The 18,307-nt window shown below is 38.8% G+C and overlaps 1 protein-coding gene across 6 annotated transcripts in view; it reads right to left on the bottom strand.

Moving 5' to 3' along the window:
- The window catches only part of ANKS1B (ankyrin repeat and sterile alpha motif domain containing 1B), a 433,040-nt gene extending 415,013 nt beyond the window's left edge, over positions 1 to 18,027 (bottom strand). For 5 of the 6 annotated variants that reach the window (XM_068668850.1, XM_068668849.1, XM_068668847.1 and 2 more), the window contains exon 1: positions 17,528 to 18,027. In XM_068668850.1, coding sequence (XP_068524951.1) covers positions 17,528 to 17,661 — 134 coding nt within the window. In that variant the 5' untranslated portion in view covers positions 17,662 to 18,027. The remainder of the gene's footprint in view (positions 1 to 17,527) is intronic. The other variant, XM_068668851.1, reaches the window with a different exon arrangement.
- Positions 18,028 to 18,307: the final 280 nt, after the last annotated feature.

An 18,307-nucleotide genomic window follows, 5' to 3' on the forward strand; every position in this document is an offset into this window, starting at 1 on the left:
ACTGAGATTCATTCAAACATTCAGTTTTTTGTTCTTGTTTGTTTGTTGTTTTTTATTTTGGTGTAGTTTTCTGTTTTGGTTTGATTTGGTTTTGATGTGTTTTCTAGGGGGAGGTGGGCTATGTTTCTTCTTTGAAAAGAAAATAAAAGAATATGTGGAACTTAAGACTGATGGATTATGATGGAAGGATTCAAGTCCCTTTCACCATTGTCTTGTTTTCCAAGCTAGCGTCTTGGCAATGACGCTTATAGTACTTTAGTTTTTAAATATTTTTGAAACTATTTCAATATATATATGTAACTATACATAAACTTTGGGCCATGGAAAAATAATGTGTTGTTCAAAACAGTGGTTAGAGAGCTCTTAGGATAATGACAGATCAGAGACTTGAATTTGAGTCTCCCAATCAAAGGTGAGTGATAAATAAAGTTATCAGCTTAACTACTGTTTTGGATGCTGTTGCACTCATTCTTTTTTCCGCTCTGAGAAACTTGTATCACTACAAGTTTCACAAAAGCTAGTGCAGTTCAATGCAAAAAGCTGGTATTTCTCCATTAAACTAGCTTATTAAAAAAAAAAAAAAAAAAAAAAAAAAAAAAAAAGTTATCCATTTTAATTTTGCTACCTGTTTCTGTAGGATTAGCTACCCTTCATGGCTATATCATATGTTCATGCACACCTGTGTGTGACAGTCAGACCAACACCTCTACTTTCTTGAAAATAAATGGGGGAGGGGGTGTGGAAGAGGGCACATCTTCAGTGTCATTGTATCACTTGAGGAATGCATTCCACTAAGGAAAAGACTTTGCTCTTTCACTAAAGTTTAAATCTACAAAATGGACGTATGGCTACCTGTGACTGTGCTCACTTTCAGATTTTATTTCCTTGGTAGGCAGGACACTACTCAAAATAACTTACAAAATTTCTTCATCATGATTTCTCCTGTTTGTATTATTTTTTGGAGGATGGGAATACCAAGTCCTGTCTCATTAGCATTTAAGTAACATCCATAAACAGAGAAGTGTGTGAAGATATAGTGAGCAATGCTACTATTTACAGAAGATACTTAAGCTGTAGTGGAAAATCCTGATCTAATTGAGAAATTGATAGGCTAGCTCAGTATTGAGTAACAGTGACACACACAAAGGCAACCTGATAGCATTTCAAATGGAAAAGACAAACTAAGAATTTGATACATGTAATATTTAGCACAAATGGGAGCAGCAACACTCAGTTACACAGTATCATTAATATGCTCAGTGTCTAGTTACTGAATACAATTCTGTTAGCCAAACTGCATTTTGTTAACTTGAAACAAAAACCTATTACTTTTAAGAGAAATTGGATTTAGGGCGGGGGTGGAATCACAGAACAACAACAAAAAAGCAGAAAGTAAATATAACTGAAATGTGATTTAATGTTTATATGTGCAAGTCTTCAACATTAAATGAAAGAAACAAATATTTTAATCATTCATATCACTGTCAAGTTCTGTATGCTTAGATGCACAAGAATGAGCCTTAATAGTGTTGCAAAGGGAAAGAGATCTGTCATAAAAACTATAGCACATCTGTCTGCAATGATCTGAATGTTAGGGTGTGTGACTAAAATTTTATTTGATTAGAGGAGTGCACTGAGCAGTGCTAACAGGGACAGGACAGCCCCCTTTGCTGTTCTGATAAATCTGCACTCATTTAAATGGTTCCTGACAACTCCCTATGTGAGTGTCAATCCAGCTGCTTTGAAAGGTAGCATCTGATTTTTAGTTACAGTAAAAATAAAGCAATCCTTTGCAGAGCTTCTTATGCTTTATAGAAGCTTCATCTGATGCCCAGCAAGTGTGGCAGTGCAATTAGCTGGTTCTCTGGAAGGAATCTCAATGAATATATAGATTGTTTTCTATAGAACTGGGAAAGGAAATACCCAAAGACCCAAATATAACTCAATTCTTTTCAGGAATGTAATGAATTGCCAATTTTACCAAAAAGTTCATTTCACTCAGGAAGATCTCAGCTGTATTCCAGACTTTTCTAAGAATCCCAGAAGACAGCAGCACTGCATGCTGCATGGTGGTTGCTGATACTGAAAATGCCACAGCATCTCACAAATCAAGAGAAGCTTGGAGAGAGATGTCTACCGTGAGCTGACCTTCTGGATAATTGTTCTTAATTCCTCTTTAGAGTATATTGGGAACTCACCCAGAGATGATGACATCTTGTGGCATTTAAGAAAGTCATATTTTCAAAGGAGATTTGGGTAATGAGGTACTATGAATTGAAGACTAGCCAAGATATTATACTTCTGTCCAAAGAGGTCTAGACACTCTGGCTCCAACCTTTAAAGAGTAATCCTGAGGCCTGCTGTCTCATTCTCTCTTGAGTTTTTGTTGTTGTTGTTTTACCAAGAATACATTTAAACAGAAACACCACAAAAGGATTCAGTTCCTTTCCTCTGCCTTTTTTTTCAGAGCTGGTGGTTTTTGGTTTTGGCATTTGCCCAAGTAGCTAGGCAGATTCATTCACATATGCTATAGGTCTGTTGGGCAAAGACAAGACAACAGCCAACCACTTGTGTCTTTTCTTGTCAGTTTAAATATATTTATATGCCATTTCATAGTGTTCATCAGCCTTTGAGGAAAGTGCTGAAAGTGGATCTCTACCTCTCACTCCAACAAGTTATTGTGCCCCACGTCCCAAAACAATCCTGTCTCCCTGTTCCTCTTACTCTCACCCAGTATTCTATCTGTCCTTTCAGGCTTCCCGATGAATTTTGTTGTTTTTCCATGCCTTTCTCAAATGTAGTTCCTTCTCCATTCTCCAAAAGTATGAACTTAAATCTCCAATTTTTCTTACAGGTCTCCCTGGCCTTGGGGTGGGTATCTGCAGCAAAGTGCTCTTTTTTAAGATTGGCATAAGGAATTTCAGGATTCTTCACTTCCTAATTTTGTCCCCTCCCCTTGTTCAAGCTGTGTGTCATAGTAAGAAAAAGGAAGGGGAGAAAAAGAGAGTAGGGAAAAAAGGAATGAGGAGAAAAAAAGACTATGAAAACAATACTTTGATACTGAGGGAAGGGAAAGAAAGCTCTGCTTGTCTCTAACGACTATGGTAGTTAGCTGATTTATTCCCTGGAGGTTACCTACTGAGGTAGGCAGCCTCTCAGAGAAGATGCTCCCTTGGCTGTTTAGCAAACAGATATTTCTTAGCAACCTCGCTTGTTTTTTTCAAAATTTATTTCCTGATTCTGTGCCCTATTACAGCCAGGTGACTTTTAAAGCAAGAAGAGGAGAAGCAAATGTTGCAATGGTCCATTCAGTAGCAAAACAAACAAACAAACACCACATTTATGCATTGGAAACATGTCTTAAGATTTATGTTGCTGTTCCTTCTTTACTGATATTTATACCCGTACAACTTTTACACAGTTCTGTAGCACATAAATGATTCCTGTGGTAAGGATACGTTGTCATAACTGCTACTGGGTCTAGGTCTCTGAGTTTTCTTATACCCTTAGGTTTGAACAAAAGAGTGACAAGACCATATGATTAAAGTCAACTCCAAGTATGTCTTGGAAACTACCAATAAATACTACACAACCCTCACTGAGAGAAAAGAGTTTGATTATCTATTATTACTAATACAGTCACACTATTTTAAAACTAAACATCTGGAACATTAACCTTTTGAAACATTTGCCACTTATTCTTTGAAGTGAAGAAAGCATTTAGGCAGGTGCCCTTTACACCTTGCACCTCTTCAAGGTAAATTTTTCTTTCCAGCAGTCTTTCTTGTTTGTTTGTTTGTTTTAAATGATAGACATATGATCTAGATTACAATGCTTGGTGAATAAAGGAATCTTAGCCTGTGAGGTTCCAGATCTCACTGCATTCCTCATGACCCCATCTCTGTGCCTCAGCAGACCACCTTTAAATCCTTCTGATGTCCAAACCTGAACCTGCTCCCCCAGATCAGTTTCCTAGTATTTAGAAGAGGTCAGATAATGGCATCACACTGAGGCTCTCATTGTTTTCCAGATTTTCTGCAAAATCTGCATCTGGATCTAAATCCTCTTTCTTGATTGCATTTCTGATAATCTTCATAAGACTAGTGTCACAATAACATCACAATCAAGTACTAAGGTTTTCAGACTGTTCTGGGCAGTTCCAAATCCATCACATACATTCTTCAGGTAACACTGGATGGTTATGACCTCAAATACTGGCATTATCTCAGAATCCTTGGACCTTTAAATGTATGAACTTCTCGTTTTACCTTTCTTTCACTTATTCCTGCCCGAATGAAAAACAATAAATAAATAAAATGAGGCTGAAGGATGAAGTTTTTCTCATTTTGGTTAAGCAGTGCCAACATGGCACGTACTGGTGACCAGGACTGACTTCATCTATTGTACAGCTGATACTCTTAAAGTAATTCATTAACTCTGATTAGCCAGCATAAATGGAGAAATGATACACATCCCACTTATGCCTCAAACTATCTGTCTAGGGCATGATATATATATAGGAGGAAATATTTCATCACTGGTAAATGACCTTGCTGTTTCCTCAATAACTGTTTCCCTCTCGAGAAAAAAGGACAGACCACCCTTTTCCTGTATGCCACTTTTCATTACCATCTTCACAAATTACTTTCAATAACTAAAGTTTGATTTTCCTCACCTGACCTTTGCTGTTTCAGGCAATATAGTGGAAATGTTGTTCAAATGCATATCATTATTTGGAAAAAAAAAAAAAATAATAATAATAATAAATCTCCAGGGCCCTGAATCCCACATTACTCTTCATAAGGACATGAAACACACATCAGGAGTTATACTCTTTGTGAATTAATGGAGGCATCTCCAAATCCTCTGTTCACCACCACAAAGATAGTCTACATCTACGCTGTCAACAAATACACGTTAGACAGCAAACTCAATATGTTGAGGTTGTAAAGGCAAGGAAGAAGGTGCTGGTGTTAAGTCATTCCACTTATGCATATGTATTTGCCTTAATAATTACATTATTCCAGATTATTTTTCCCTGTGCAATGAAAACTGGTTTTGGGATGATTTGAGGCTGTATAATAGATGATATAAGAACTGTTTTATTTTTGTAAATCAAAGGTATTAAAAGCTGTGCTGGAACTTACTAAATCAATAAAACAAGCAAAGAAAAGGAACAGCAGTTTAATTCTGCACAGAAATGGATTCTATCCGTGTCTGTATTCCAGGAACAAACCACTGAACATCTGAACATATCTTTATACATTTGAACACATAAAATGCTACATAATTTATAGGGAATGTTCTTCACATAATACTTCATTAAGATGTGAAACCCTTGCTGTGGGATAGTATGAATGCTAAAAATTTGCATTTTTTCAAAGACCAATTGAACAAATGCATGGAAGAAAAATCCACTGGAGCTATTAAATACAAAGACAATACATCTGTCTTGGAAAGCTGCTGTAAATTGCTGGAAGCTGTAGAACTAAATTCAAGGATATATTACTTACTATACGCTTGCTTTGCTGTTTAATCTTACTAAGACCAGCTTTTAGCCTTTAACTTCCAGACCCTGCTGGAGAAGAATACTGGGCTAGAGGGACATTCATTCTGACCCAGAAGAGGCGTTCCTAGTTTTTTCAGATGAACAGTGAGAAATGAACTCCTTACAGTCTTCTGTTGGAAACACCAACTCAGTGGACACTTCTCACCATAATCTAACTGTGCTTTAGTTAGCATTTGTGAACCGATATTAACACCCTTCCTCAGTTACAGAAGTACTGTGAAAATATACTCATTAACGTTGTGAAGTAGTCAAATACTATAGTCACAAACAGCACTGAAAAGCCCAGGAGAAAAATGAATCATTCTTTTTCTAGAGAAGTGTTTGAATAGTGTTCAGTAAATAAGACTCATGGCTAAACATTGAATAGTAAGGATAAAAAATATTGAATTAACTACTCATTCAATGAGCATAGTCTATCCTGGGCTGCAACTGAGGTAAGGCCTTGTGGAAAAAAAGAGTACATGGTTGTGTAATTGTATGTAATACCCCCATTCAGAGGGACAAATAAAAACTGCACAGACAACCTTGTTTTTACAATTAACAACATCAGAATGATTGATTTTCTACATGCTTTTAGTCATGTAGAACTTTCTTGACTCTGAAAAAGCAGACTAAAACTGAAATTCTACCATGTGGTGTCACCTTGACAAAGCTTTAACAGATGATTTAAGATCTCTATATCCAACAGCTTCTTCCACTTAAACTAATGGAGCGATTGATGGCAGTTTGATAACTTCTACCTATTTTATTGTTAAAAGAGAATAAGACAGTTTGCAAATATATTTCACAATTATTTGTTATAGCAGGGAAATATGGAAATATCAGGCTTTGAATGAAAACTGTATTTCATTTGATATACATTGTCTCTTTATCCTGCTGAATATAACTCCTCTTTGCTCTGTTCCTCGTATCTTGACTCCTAAATTTGCCTCTTCCACTTCTCACCAGTGCTAATCTCCACAGTCAACCAGTCTCAATCCTTATACCCATTTCTTTTATGAAACATTTCTAGCATTCAACCTCCCAACCCCCTTTTTTTTTTTAGTACAACCTGCTTACCCGAACACTCCAAACCAAGTCTCTCTCTCTCTCTACCTATCTACTAGGCACATCTCCACCCAGAACACATGCCTTTTCCATGCTTTTGCAGACGCCATTTTCTGCTTATTACATGACTATTAGGCTTTCCAAATCAAGACTTACATAGTCTACATAAAAGTAAAAACAGAAGGAATAGAATTCACCACTGTGACAGCCAAACAACAGATTTATAACATATACTATAAAACACACGCTTTATTTCTGTATTCAACATATTTGGTCCTGCAAAAATGTACTTGTGCACATTATGTGAGAAGAGCCCTAACAGATCATTAGACCACTTGGTTATGCAAGATACTGCTCTGCAATAAATGTGCACAAAACAGGAAGAAGAGTGATTGCAAATTACTTATGAACATAATCTGACAAATTAGCTATACAGATGACAAGGAGGATATGGAAGTGGATAAATAATTACTTGAGAAAATTTAAAACTAAAAATAAGTGTAAATTATGTGTTTTTTTTTAGGATACCTTACCAATGACTTAATTGAGATTCTGGGGTCAAACTGCTAATACTAATATGCTGGGGTTTTTAATCTGCAAAAATAACCTAGATACACAGATTCACTACTTGTATCTAGTGGCATCTAAAAGTGACTGGATAAGTCAGTAAGTAAACATGGAAGACCTTATACTCACAGTTAAGTCTCAGAACTGTCAGTAACACACTGGAAAGTTACTTCACAAAGGTTTGAAATTCAGGCAACATGTAGATGGCAAATATCTATTCAAGCAGATATTCCCAATTCTCATTTGTAAGATTTATTTTTACTTTATTTCATTATTTAATATATTAATATTAACATAATATATTAAATAATAATGAATATGCTATGTACGATATAATACATTAATAACTAATATATCAATATTGATATATATAATAATATTTAATATATTTAATAATATATTTTAGTTTATAAGATCTATTTTGCCTTCTCTAAAAGTCAAGTCTTTACAGGATACTTTACTGGAACACTATAAATACTGTACAACTTAAAACTGTTTCAGCACTTCTCTGAGATACAAAGCGTTAGGAAAGAAACAATCCCACACCAATCACATCATTCTTACAAGAGAAAAAAAGGTATTAATGAGCAAACTCAAAGACTAAATACAATGCAGATGGTTTTTGTAGTGACTAATGTGATGGGAGAAAAAAATAAATAACAAATGTCTATCTCAAGCATAAGAGAGTAAGTAGAACAGGAATAGCTTAGACAAAGCAAAATTGGTCCCACACTAGGAAAGAGATTCTAAATGATCCACTAGTGAACTCAAAATCCTTCCACCAAATCACTGAATGCAGCCAGTGAGGAAATTCATTCTTCCTAATACACCACTTTTCTAATTCCAGGCTCCTTTCTCTCAAAAGTGTAGGAAGAATACAGACAATTCTTAAAAGAATTAAAGATGCAGTGGGATGGTGTTGTGAATTTCACTGCCATTGAGTATTCAGATTCCAAAAGCAAGGAAAAGGGCTTACAGCAACAGTGTGCAAGGGTAATTTTAGGTCAACAAATCGTGATACTTTGGACCTGGTATGTTACACAGGCTGTGATATGATATGATATGACAGAAAAATTAAGGCTCACAAGGACCATCTACTCTCTCAAAGTAAGGCTAATTAGGTAAGGTTGTCCCAGAACTTCTTGAGCTTGGATTTCTCCAGGGACAGAGAATCCACAAAACTCAATGAACAACTTTCCCCAGGATTTGATGACCCACTTATTTAAAAAGTTAGCCCTACTTTTCTAGTCCAACTAGAATTTCATATGTGGCAGCTGCTTTCTGTTGCTTCTTGTCCTGCCACTACACACATCCAAGAATTCCAGCCCACCTTCTCACCCTTCCACTTGGTAGGTGAAGGCAGCACTGGCAGCACTAAGATCACCCATCAGCCTTCTCAACTTCACACAGGACAACTGGAATTCTCTCAGCCTCTCATTGCGCATAATGTGCACCAGCCCACAGTAATCTTGCCAGTTCTCTGCTGCTTATCTTTTTCATCCGGAGAATCCACATACTCCACCACCTATGGGACTATACCTGAATATGGGGGATAACTTCCTTCATCTTGCCACCTACACCCTACCTAGCACAGCCTATATGTGTTTGGTTGGCCTTGGCTGTGAGGGCACGCTGCTGACTCATGTTCAACTTCTTGTTCACTATCACCTACAGATCCTTTCCTGTAATGTTGCTTTCTGTAAACTTGGTCCCTGGCCTACACGGGAGCAAGAGGTTATTCACTTCTAGCTGCAGGACTTGTCACTGGCTTTAGCTCAACTTCATGAGGCTCCAATCAGCCCATTTCTCTAACCTGCCCAAGTACCTCAGGAGCAGGTCATCTCATGATGCCCTCCATTATGGTATTATCTACAAACCTGCCGTACCTGCATTGCAATCAATTTTTGGCCCTTAAATCCTGAGGAAAATCTGTAGTAGACACCAGCAGTGAGAGTTTGCACTGTTGATCACAACCCTGCAAGCCATTAAGTCCAGCCAACTTTCCAACCATCTTATTATCCTCTTATTCAGTCCACAGCTCACTGTTTGGTCTGAAAGAGACTGCTCCAAAGTCCAGTTAAACAACATTCATGGTGTTTCCCTCATCTACAGAGGCAGTCAGCTCATTGTAGAGAGCAATTAAGGTTGATCAGGCACAATCTGAGTTTGGTAAATCCATGCTGGCTGTTTCCAGTCACCTTGTCCTTCATGTGCCTGGAAATGGTTTCCATGACGTTAGTTATGCTCTATAATTTTCTGTAGAAGAGAGATTAGGCTGATGTGCCCAGAGTCTCTTTCTTGCCCTTTCTGAAGAAGGCCATGACATTTTCCTTTTCCAGTTTTCAGAAACTTTGTATGTTTGACCTTTCAGTAGCCTCACAGCAACATTGGTCAACCCCCTCGGACATAACACATCTGGGACAACACATTCCCTTGAATTTAAGTGTTATTCTGGCCTTCCGCTTCGATGTTTCTATGACACACAAACTTTGCTGCTAAGCTCAAGAACTTGGAAAGTCAAACTTTACCACCAAAAAACAAGGCAGAAAAGGGAGTGAGTGCTTTGCCTTTTCTCTGTCCTTTGTCATTAGGTCTGCTGCCCTACTGAGCAGTTGGTCCACTTTTCTTTTGCTGCCACTGTATTTGATTTTGCCCTGTCCATCCCTCACTAGTTTCAACTCTTGCTAAGCTTTTTCTAGTTCCATCCCTACACACTCGGTGCATCTGTAACAAACCTTTTTAAGTATCTTTCATGTATGCCTAACTTCAACCATCTAGCACTTGATTCTGCCCTTGGATCATGTAATCTTTCAATTTTCTCTGTTACCTAATGCCTACTACTATGTACAAATTTATCCAAATCAGCTATAAAATATGGAGAGAAATTCTGTGTTGTTATTAGTTTTGTGGGTGTTTTTTGTTTTGTTTTGTTTTTCAATTTAGCAATTTAAGTGGTCATACATTCCATATATACCTTATATTAGAATTGCCCTTTTTCTGTTCTTCACTGAAATGTTTTACCCACAAAAATATTTAAATCAGGGATGTGGTCCAGTTTGAAATAAAATCACTCTATATCCACTTTGGGGTGAACTAAATCTGCTCCCTAACTATATTGACTTGATCTCCATTAGCTATAACTGGAACTTGGACACCTACGACAGACATCAGCACCTATAGAAACATATCTACCATTGGATGTTTTAAACAGGAAGCACTCAAGATGTCATTTCTTCTTTCTTTAGAAAATGTATGTGCACTAGATCGGAAACTGTAAAATTATTTTAATAAAAGCACAACCTCATGGAATTAAATCTCTCAGAACCTCTTATATTAGATAGACATACATTATTAGAAATTCATAGATGTTAAATTAGGTACAGAAGAGTTGTGATATCACTTCTTAAATGCAAAATGAACACATTGAAACTACTGTCATTAGGAAAAAAGTAATTAAAAAGTAATAAAAGTCTTCACATAAAGGCTATGAAGTTCAAATAAAATGTATTCCCTACTTCCCAAAAGGGGAAGAAAAGGATTTTCCATGTACATGAAAATGTCATATCAGTAGGCAGGAATTAACACCACTCATTATGTCTTACGCATTTAACATAAGAAGATGTCAAAATATTTTATCTTGAAGTAATAAAAATGACTAGGATGTGTACTCTGATTGGAAGTGGCCAACAGAAAAATCCCATAGCAGAAGGGAATTCTGCAGCTGTGGAACTTGTGTATATGCCATTTCCCCAGCCAAGCAGGCTAACCTTGCTGGAGGAAAGGGAGTGAAACTGTACTCTGAACAATATTGTCTCTTAGGGATTATATACCCGTAGCATGAATTAAAACAGTTTATAGAATGCTTCAGCTACTGCTATTGTCAGGGCAATAAAAAATGGCCTATATAGCTATAAGGAGAAGAGAATTTAGCTGTAGAATTTTTAAAACATGGATATGTTCTTCTTGGTCACCAGTGCAGTTACTGTAAAATGATTGTCCTAAAAGCATCTGCATTTGCTCATCATAACATTTCCAACCTTGACAAGTCACAAGATAGCAGACCTTTCAGATTACATCATTCTTCGTTGTTCTATTTCATTTATTTCCCCTCTTAGTTCTCGTAACACACCACCACTTAAAATTAGTAAAGTCATTTAAAAATGTATAATGCAGCATTCATTCTATTGAATCACCTACATTCTATTGAATCATCTACTAACATTATCGATGAGGGAAAAGAGGGAAAACAAGATGGGGTGCAAAATACATTTTTATGGTCCACCAAATATTTAGACATTCACCACCTCCTCAAGAATTGTTTTAGTAATATTCTTTTTAGATACTTCAGCTTTTTTTTCTCCTTCCAACCCCCCAATTTCTCCTTAAACTGTTTGTAAATTTTTTCTTATTAGTCTTCCCTGGCCCCATCGTAAACTCCATCAGTCTTCCCAGCACTACTACATCCTATATCATTCTCTCTATGGGCAGATATGACCACAGTAGATTTTACAGTATATCTACAGTTCTCAATCTTATGTATTTATTTATTTTTTACATTTGGTCCAACAGTTTTTAGAAAATCAGTAGAACGTAAACTTTAACAGCACTCGGGAAATAAGATGTGAAATGAAAAGTGAGAACTTTATGCACAGAGATTGACTAGAGAGCTGTGAATCCAGGGTCATGTTGAGCTCTACGTGAAACTTCATCACATAAACTTTGTGAATTGACTTGCCCTTAACAATAAGATTTCTACCAGATGTCCTGAAAACTGTCCATATTGCTATCTTTACTTATTGTAAATACTTCAAACTGGTGAAGAAATTTCAGGAATTTTGTAGATAAAGCTTTGTCTGAACTTTGATTGAAAACATTTATTAGAAATAAGAATAAAAATAAGTCTCAAAAATGTAGAAAATAACAAAATTAAGGTTACATTATAGCAGAAGCCTGTACATTTGAAGGGGAACCATGCAGAATCAAGGCAGCAATCAACTATCATTGAACACCATATACTGAACACCACAAATTAAGCGCTGTAGTGGTCATTAATTTGCATTTCATACTGAAAGACAAAAGGAAGAAAAAATGAAACCTGTCTCCAAAAGACTTGAATTTCTTACTTTGACAGGACAAAGAAGGTAATTTGGGAATCTGGAAATGCTGGTTTGTGCTTGGGACACCAGTACAAAAACTAGTATGTATTAATAAAAAGAAGCGTAACTAAAATTAGAAATAAGCATAGACTAAATGAATGCCCCATTGACCTATATGTAACAAATAGTTGTCAGTTTGCTATCAGCACTGGTAACCTGGAATAAATACCTTTTGACATAGAAGCAAGACTAAAACTGAACTCAGAAGTATGTGAGCCCAGGAACCTGCTACAGCAAGCCTCATATAATAGAATCTCTATAAAATCAACCAAAGATTTTTTTTTCTCTTCCTTCAAACGATGTTATTTGCAATGAAGAACAGAACTAGCGCCTCTATTTTTGTTGATAAGGGATCCTTTTGTTATTTAAATTAAAATGTGAAAAAGGCTGTTAATCTTTTAACTAAAGCTTTGTGAAATATTTTAATTTTAACATACTTTTTTCTCTACAAGCTGTTCTTAAGTGTGATCTGATTTGTCACAGGAAGTTGAGTGAATCGCAGGGCTCTGCACAAGGATAGAAGTAGATTCGTGTGGTTCTCAGCATGCACCAGGGCCATCAGGCTAAACCGTGGCTTTGCTGCGAGCAAGACACTGCTCTGAGAAACAGATGAGGAAACAGATTGCGACTCGCAGACTGACAATCTGCTTGCTGGGTTTCTTATACTTTAGAGAAGAAATATCTTGGGCCAGGCATATATGTGGCGTATCTGCACTAAGTAAGGATGAGCAAAGAATGGAGCCATTCCCCGCCGCCGCCTGCCAAGTGGAGAAGGGGAAAAAACAGCTCCATGCGGGCTGCTCCGCCCGCCCATGCTGTGTAATGGCAGGAGCCAACAAAGAGCAAAAATGGGCCAACTCACCCTTCCCTACTGCTCCATGCCAGTTCACATAGTAATTCATAATCTGTCCCTTAGTCCTGCAAAACATCCAAAGCTCCTTTAAAATGCAGAGTTTAAAAAGACTACACGTTAGTATTTAATCAAGAACTAACCATTTTTATTTAGACTATAACATACTAGTTGGGCAAAAAGGATTGTACGTGACTGCATATGGCAAAATGATATAAGGTCTCTGAGATCTATGAAAACTTTAAAGTTGTTTCTTTGTTTGTTTGTTTTTTTAACAAAACACTTGGAAAGAAACTAACCCTGTCTCTACCTAGTACTGAAAAGCCTGTTGGTCAATAAAACAGCATTATGTGTATGTGTATAATCAAAGACAGAAAAAAAAAAATAGTTTTGTTAGAAACACTTTAATACTTTTACTTAATGTATTAAGTCAATTTGTGTACATTTAATGTCTTGTGATACTGAATGACAGATTGTTAGAGGGACAAAAATCAAAAATTCCTCCTATTTATTTTCAATCAAATCCCTAAAAAACTTTTTTTTGAAGAAGAATTTTGAAACATAGTTAATATATTAATCCTGCAATTTCACTTCCTGGAATTGTCCTGAGGAAAGAGAGAAAAGAAAATTACCTTACTTTTTGGCCTTATAAACTCTGAACAGTTTCTGAGGTGTCTCAAAATATCCTTGTTTCATAGTTAAAGAACAGATCCCAGCCCTGCACTACTGAGCTGATTTGGAAACTGTAGCCCACACAGAGGTGTGTAATGCAACCTCAGATGTCCTAGAGTGGAATCTAGCTGCATCTCCAAAGGGCACGATTCTTCGTTAAGTCCATCAGTCCGTGCAGATGACTCAGAAACCCACGCACATCCAAAGCAAGTGCAACCAAATAGGTAGGTTTAAGCAACTAAATAACTCTGTCATCTGTTCCCTGAGGATTATACTTGAAGTACTATGCTACCATGCCTTATGTTAACTTTTGCATCTGAGGAATTTACCCTCACTGTGCAATCTTTACATTCCAGAGCAAAGAACGAAGATTGAGATAAGGGGCCACAAACTGACCTGGGGCCTAGCAGCACATCTCCTGAGGTGCAGGAAGCTATACCATCCACACAGTCAAACACAACAGGTTTGTTGTCATTCCTTCAGACAAACTAATTAGGGCATGAAGTCCTACACAGCAGCCATTATAGATATCTGGGTGCCTATGACCTCTTAATTAAGCATATACCATTTTTATGCACTTTGCATGTACTGTGATTAAAGCATGTGTTAAGTCCTCACACGAACTCATTCTTATACCTGGATGTGTGCTTAACTAGCCTTGCTGAACTGTGTTGTTTCCTGAACTGCCATAATTTAGTATAATGATTTTTAAGTTAGAAGCCTGCCCTTTAAACATCAGATAATTTACTACACAATTAGCATCAATGAATATGTTCAACTATAAAATAACCATGCAGAGGATTGCCCTGTTTTTCCCTCAAGTGCCATAAAAGGTGCTGAGTCAGAAAAAAAGTTATAAAAATGTAAATAGAAGATCAGAGTTCAGGTAGTTTGTTCCTCGTTTCAGATAACAATCAATGTGCATCTGTCAATTCATGAATATTAAATTTCATTCAGAAGGTACATAATTCCTGCAAAGCAAATTTCCACAAAGAAAGGCACAAGGCCCTGGAAGGTTCAGCCACATCAACTGAGTTTTGTTCTTAGAAGAAAGGGAAGATAACTGCTACTTAGACCAACACATCAGGCACAGTGTTTGTCCACTTGCATGCTGCAAGACTTGAACTCTCACAGTCTAATGCTAGGAACAGCATTGCCAGAAGGAGAAACAAACAGTAATGTGTGCCTTTCTGGGGCACCATTTTAGGAACTCAGTGACAACTATGGTGAAATGCTAGAAGACACTGTCAAACACAATATCTCCTAAAGAGTCTACAAAAAAGAAGAAAAATATGTTCCTATATTTTTTGCCTATCACTTTCTCTTCATTATAACTTTCAAAAGCACTTCTGCAAAAGCAGTCTTCAGTCTAATAAACCGTATACAAAAAACACAAGCATAGCTACTTTTAAAGCTACTGCAATCTGTTTTCTATTAAAAAATCTTCAGATCCCCCCCATCCTCAAGTTCTAACTTTTATATTGTGCTCCTCTAAAACTTGTTATTTTCAGTAAGCACTGTTCTCCTAAAGAGGATCTAGGTGTTAGTACAACTCCCTTTCAATACCTTCTGTTTCCATGTATCCTGTACCAAGACACAATCCTACCTCTTTGACTTAATCTTGCATGTCATTCTGGACCTAATCTACGGTTACTGGCATCAGCTCAGTCATATAACTTCTCCAACAAAGGTACACTAAAATACCTAGCACATATAACTCTTTCTGGAAAGCATGTTCAATAGCTATATAGTAGCTTCTTCTTTGAGCATTTCTGGTGAAGTCAACGAAATTGTTAAGATTCCCTCTAAACAGCAAACGTTTACACACCTAACCACTACTGACTTCTTTTTAAATGTATGGAATCAGCTTCTTTGAGATAGGAAACATTTTAGCAACTGTGTGCTAAATATTTGCTTTTGATTTTTGAAGTTATGTTTACAGAAGCCATAAAAATCCTTTATACAACTACAAAGAAACAGCATAAATAAAACAGTGCGTGTTTTACTTTACTCTACTTCTTTTTAAGTTGAGTGCCCTTCCAGAAAAAAAAATACAGTTGAGTTTACAATGTGAAATGCCTCGATTCTGCGTGGCATACGATTAGTACCATGACACATCTGTATATACAAAACACATGGTTAATGGGTTCTGTATACACAAAGTAAAACACTTGTTTAATAAAAAGTGAAAAACACAAGCAAAGACGTTTCCTCTGGATATACAGAACTTGTGATATACAACATGAAAGTAGCAGTGCAAGAACATAGCACAGGTGCTAGCCCTGAAGAAACTCACTACACAAATCACGCAGTAGAACTGGATTATAAATGGCTAATCACTGTACTAAAGTGAACTTCCCTCTGTTATTACCAAAAATGGTCATCACATTTTTAAAAAGCCTTATATTTTAAGTTAAACCAATTATCTGGCATATCCCCTGCTAAGCACCATATGCAACTACAGAACAAAAAGCAATTGCACGCTGTGTTTTGATTTTGGTCAATGGGCTAGTAATTAAACAATAGTTCAATAAGTAATTGAACTGGAGCACCACAGAAGTTTGGTAAACTATGAATATGTGGACCGTTGTTGTTTACAGCACTAAAAACATCCTCAAAATAAAAAGGCTTTATAATAGAATTTATGCAACTATAATCTGGACAGTTACACGAAATATCCTCTGATTGGGAATACTGAAATAATATAAATATAGTGATTAGGATGTACTGGCAATAGAATCAAAAATGCATTTGTATTTAAGCAGTTTCCATTTCTCCAGGCCTTTTCCTCCTTTCACAAATAAATAAATAACTAGACTTAACAATCGATTCAAGTTCTAGGTCAACAGTGTGTCTGTTCATTTTGTCGTCTCCTGCTACAGCTAGCGTAGTATTCACCACTAGCACTGGGCTGCGTGCTGCAGACCTTCTCTCTGAATACTGCCAAATGTCATAAATGCCTGAGATCACGCTCTTGGGAGCGTGATGAAACTTCGCACCAGAGCCATGCTGTAAATTGTCTGAGACATGACACGGTTCAAGTTAAGTCCTTCCACCAGCACGGCCAGTAACCCAGTTTCACTCCACTAGATCCAGGTACCTTGAAAGTAATCCTGCTATTACCTAACCTGCTCCCTAAGTTTTACGCCCCTGTCTGGCTCGATGATCTCTCAGAGGGAAGATTCCCCGTCTTTGTTGTGTAGGCTCATTACTATGGCATGCCTAATTTCTTCTGCAAGTGAGGGTAGCAGCTACGGGTGAGGGGGGAAGCTACGGCTTTCCACACCGAATTCTCCACACGCAACGCCTTTTCTGTGATTAACCCGTGATTAAAAGTAGTGATTTGGAGATGAAATACCAAAGGCGAGCGGTTAATACACCGTGCATGTTAGCCCGGCCATAGACATACAAGTTCTGCACCGCCGCTGGTAACAGAATGAACAAGTACCTCACTGACGCATTGAAGGCAAGAAATTCAGAACCGCCGTGTTAATAAAATGCCTGCCTGCGACTTTAAACACAGACACTCTCGTACTCGGCTGGAGAGTGAACCATTTATTGTCACTGCCAGGATACAGGGGTGGGAATGGAGATGAGAGGGGCGATGGTGATGGGGAGGAAGAGGAGGTGAATACCCCAGCGCCTGACGGGGAATGGTGCCCCTACCTCAGCAAGCTGGATAAGGGAATAGCTCCAGATCCACTGCCCAGGATCCCTCCTTTCCTCCCAGACAGGAGTTTCTCCACCAGAGCCACATTCCCCGTGCGAGCAGCCTCCAGCAGCTCCTGGTCCTTGCCCATGGCCAGGGACCGGGGGCGGCCCCCGCTCTCCACAGCGCGGCTCCGCTCCCCCCACAGCCCTGCCTCGGCGCGGCGCGGAGATTCCTGCAGTCCCCTCCACACCAGCGGGAGCAGCGGCGGGAGGGAGGGAGGGAGAGAAGGAGAAGGAGGAGGAGGAGGAGAATCACCTCCTCCCGCTTTCACTGGATCGCTCCTGGGTGGAGTGCGGGAGGGAAGGAGGGAGGGGGGCGGCTCTTCATCCACCTCGCTCCCTCCCCGGGCACCCCGGCCTGCAGGGGCAGCCTCGGCCCCCCGCAACCGAGGCGGGCCGGGGTGCGGTGGTGCGGGTGGGGGGGGCAGCGCCCTGACGGGGGGCGGCGGGGCGGGCCGGGGGGGGCGGTTGCTGGGGAGACGCTCCCGGGGGCTGCTCCCTCCCGCCCCGCCCTCCGCCCGCCCCGCCCCACGGCAGGCTCCGGCCGCTGGCAGCCGTTAGGGCTGCGCCGCCATCGGGCCCGGGAGGGGAGGGGAGGGAAGGGATGGAGCGGGGAGAGGGCCGGGGTCCGTCAGCCGCAGGGGTGCCCCCGGGGAGCTCCGGGGAGGTGGCGCCGCCTGGCGCTGCGCAAGGGGAAAGGGAGGGAGGGAGGGCGGGGAGGGGCCGCTGGCAGGG

This window comes from Anas acuta, chromosome 1 (assembly GCF_963932015.1).
Source record: "Anas acuta chromosome 1, bAnaAcu1.1, whole genome shotgun sequence".
NCBI lineage: Eukaryota > Metazoa > Chordata > Aves > Anseriformes > Anatidae > Anas > Anas acuta.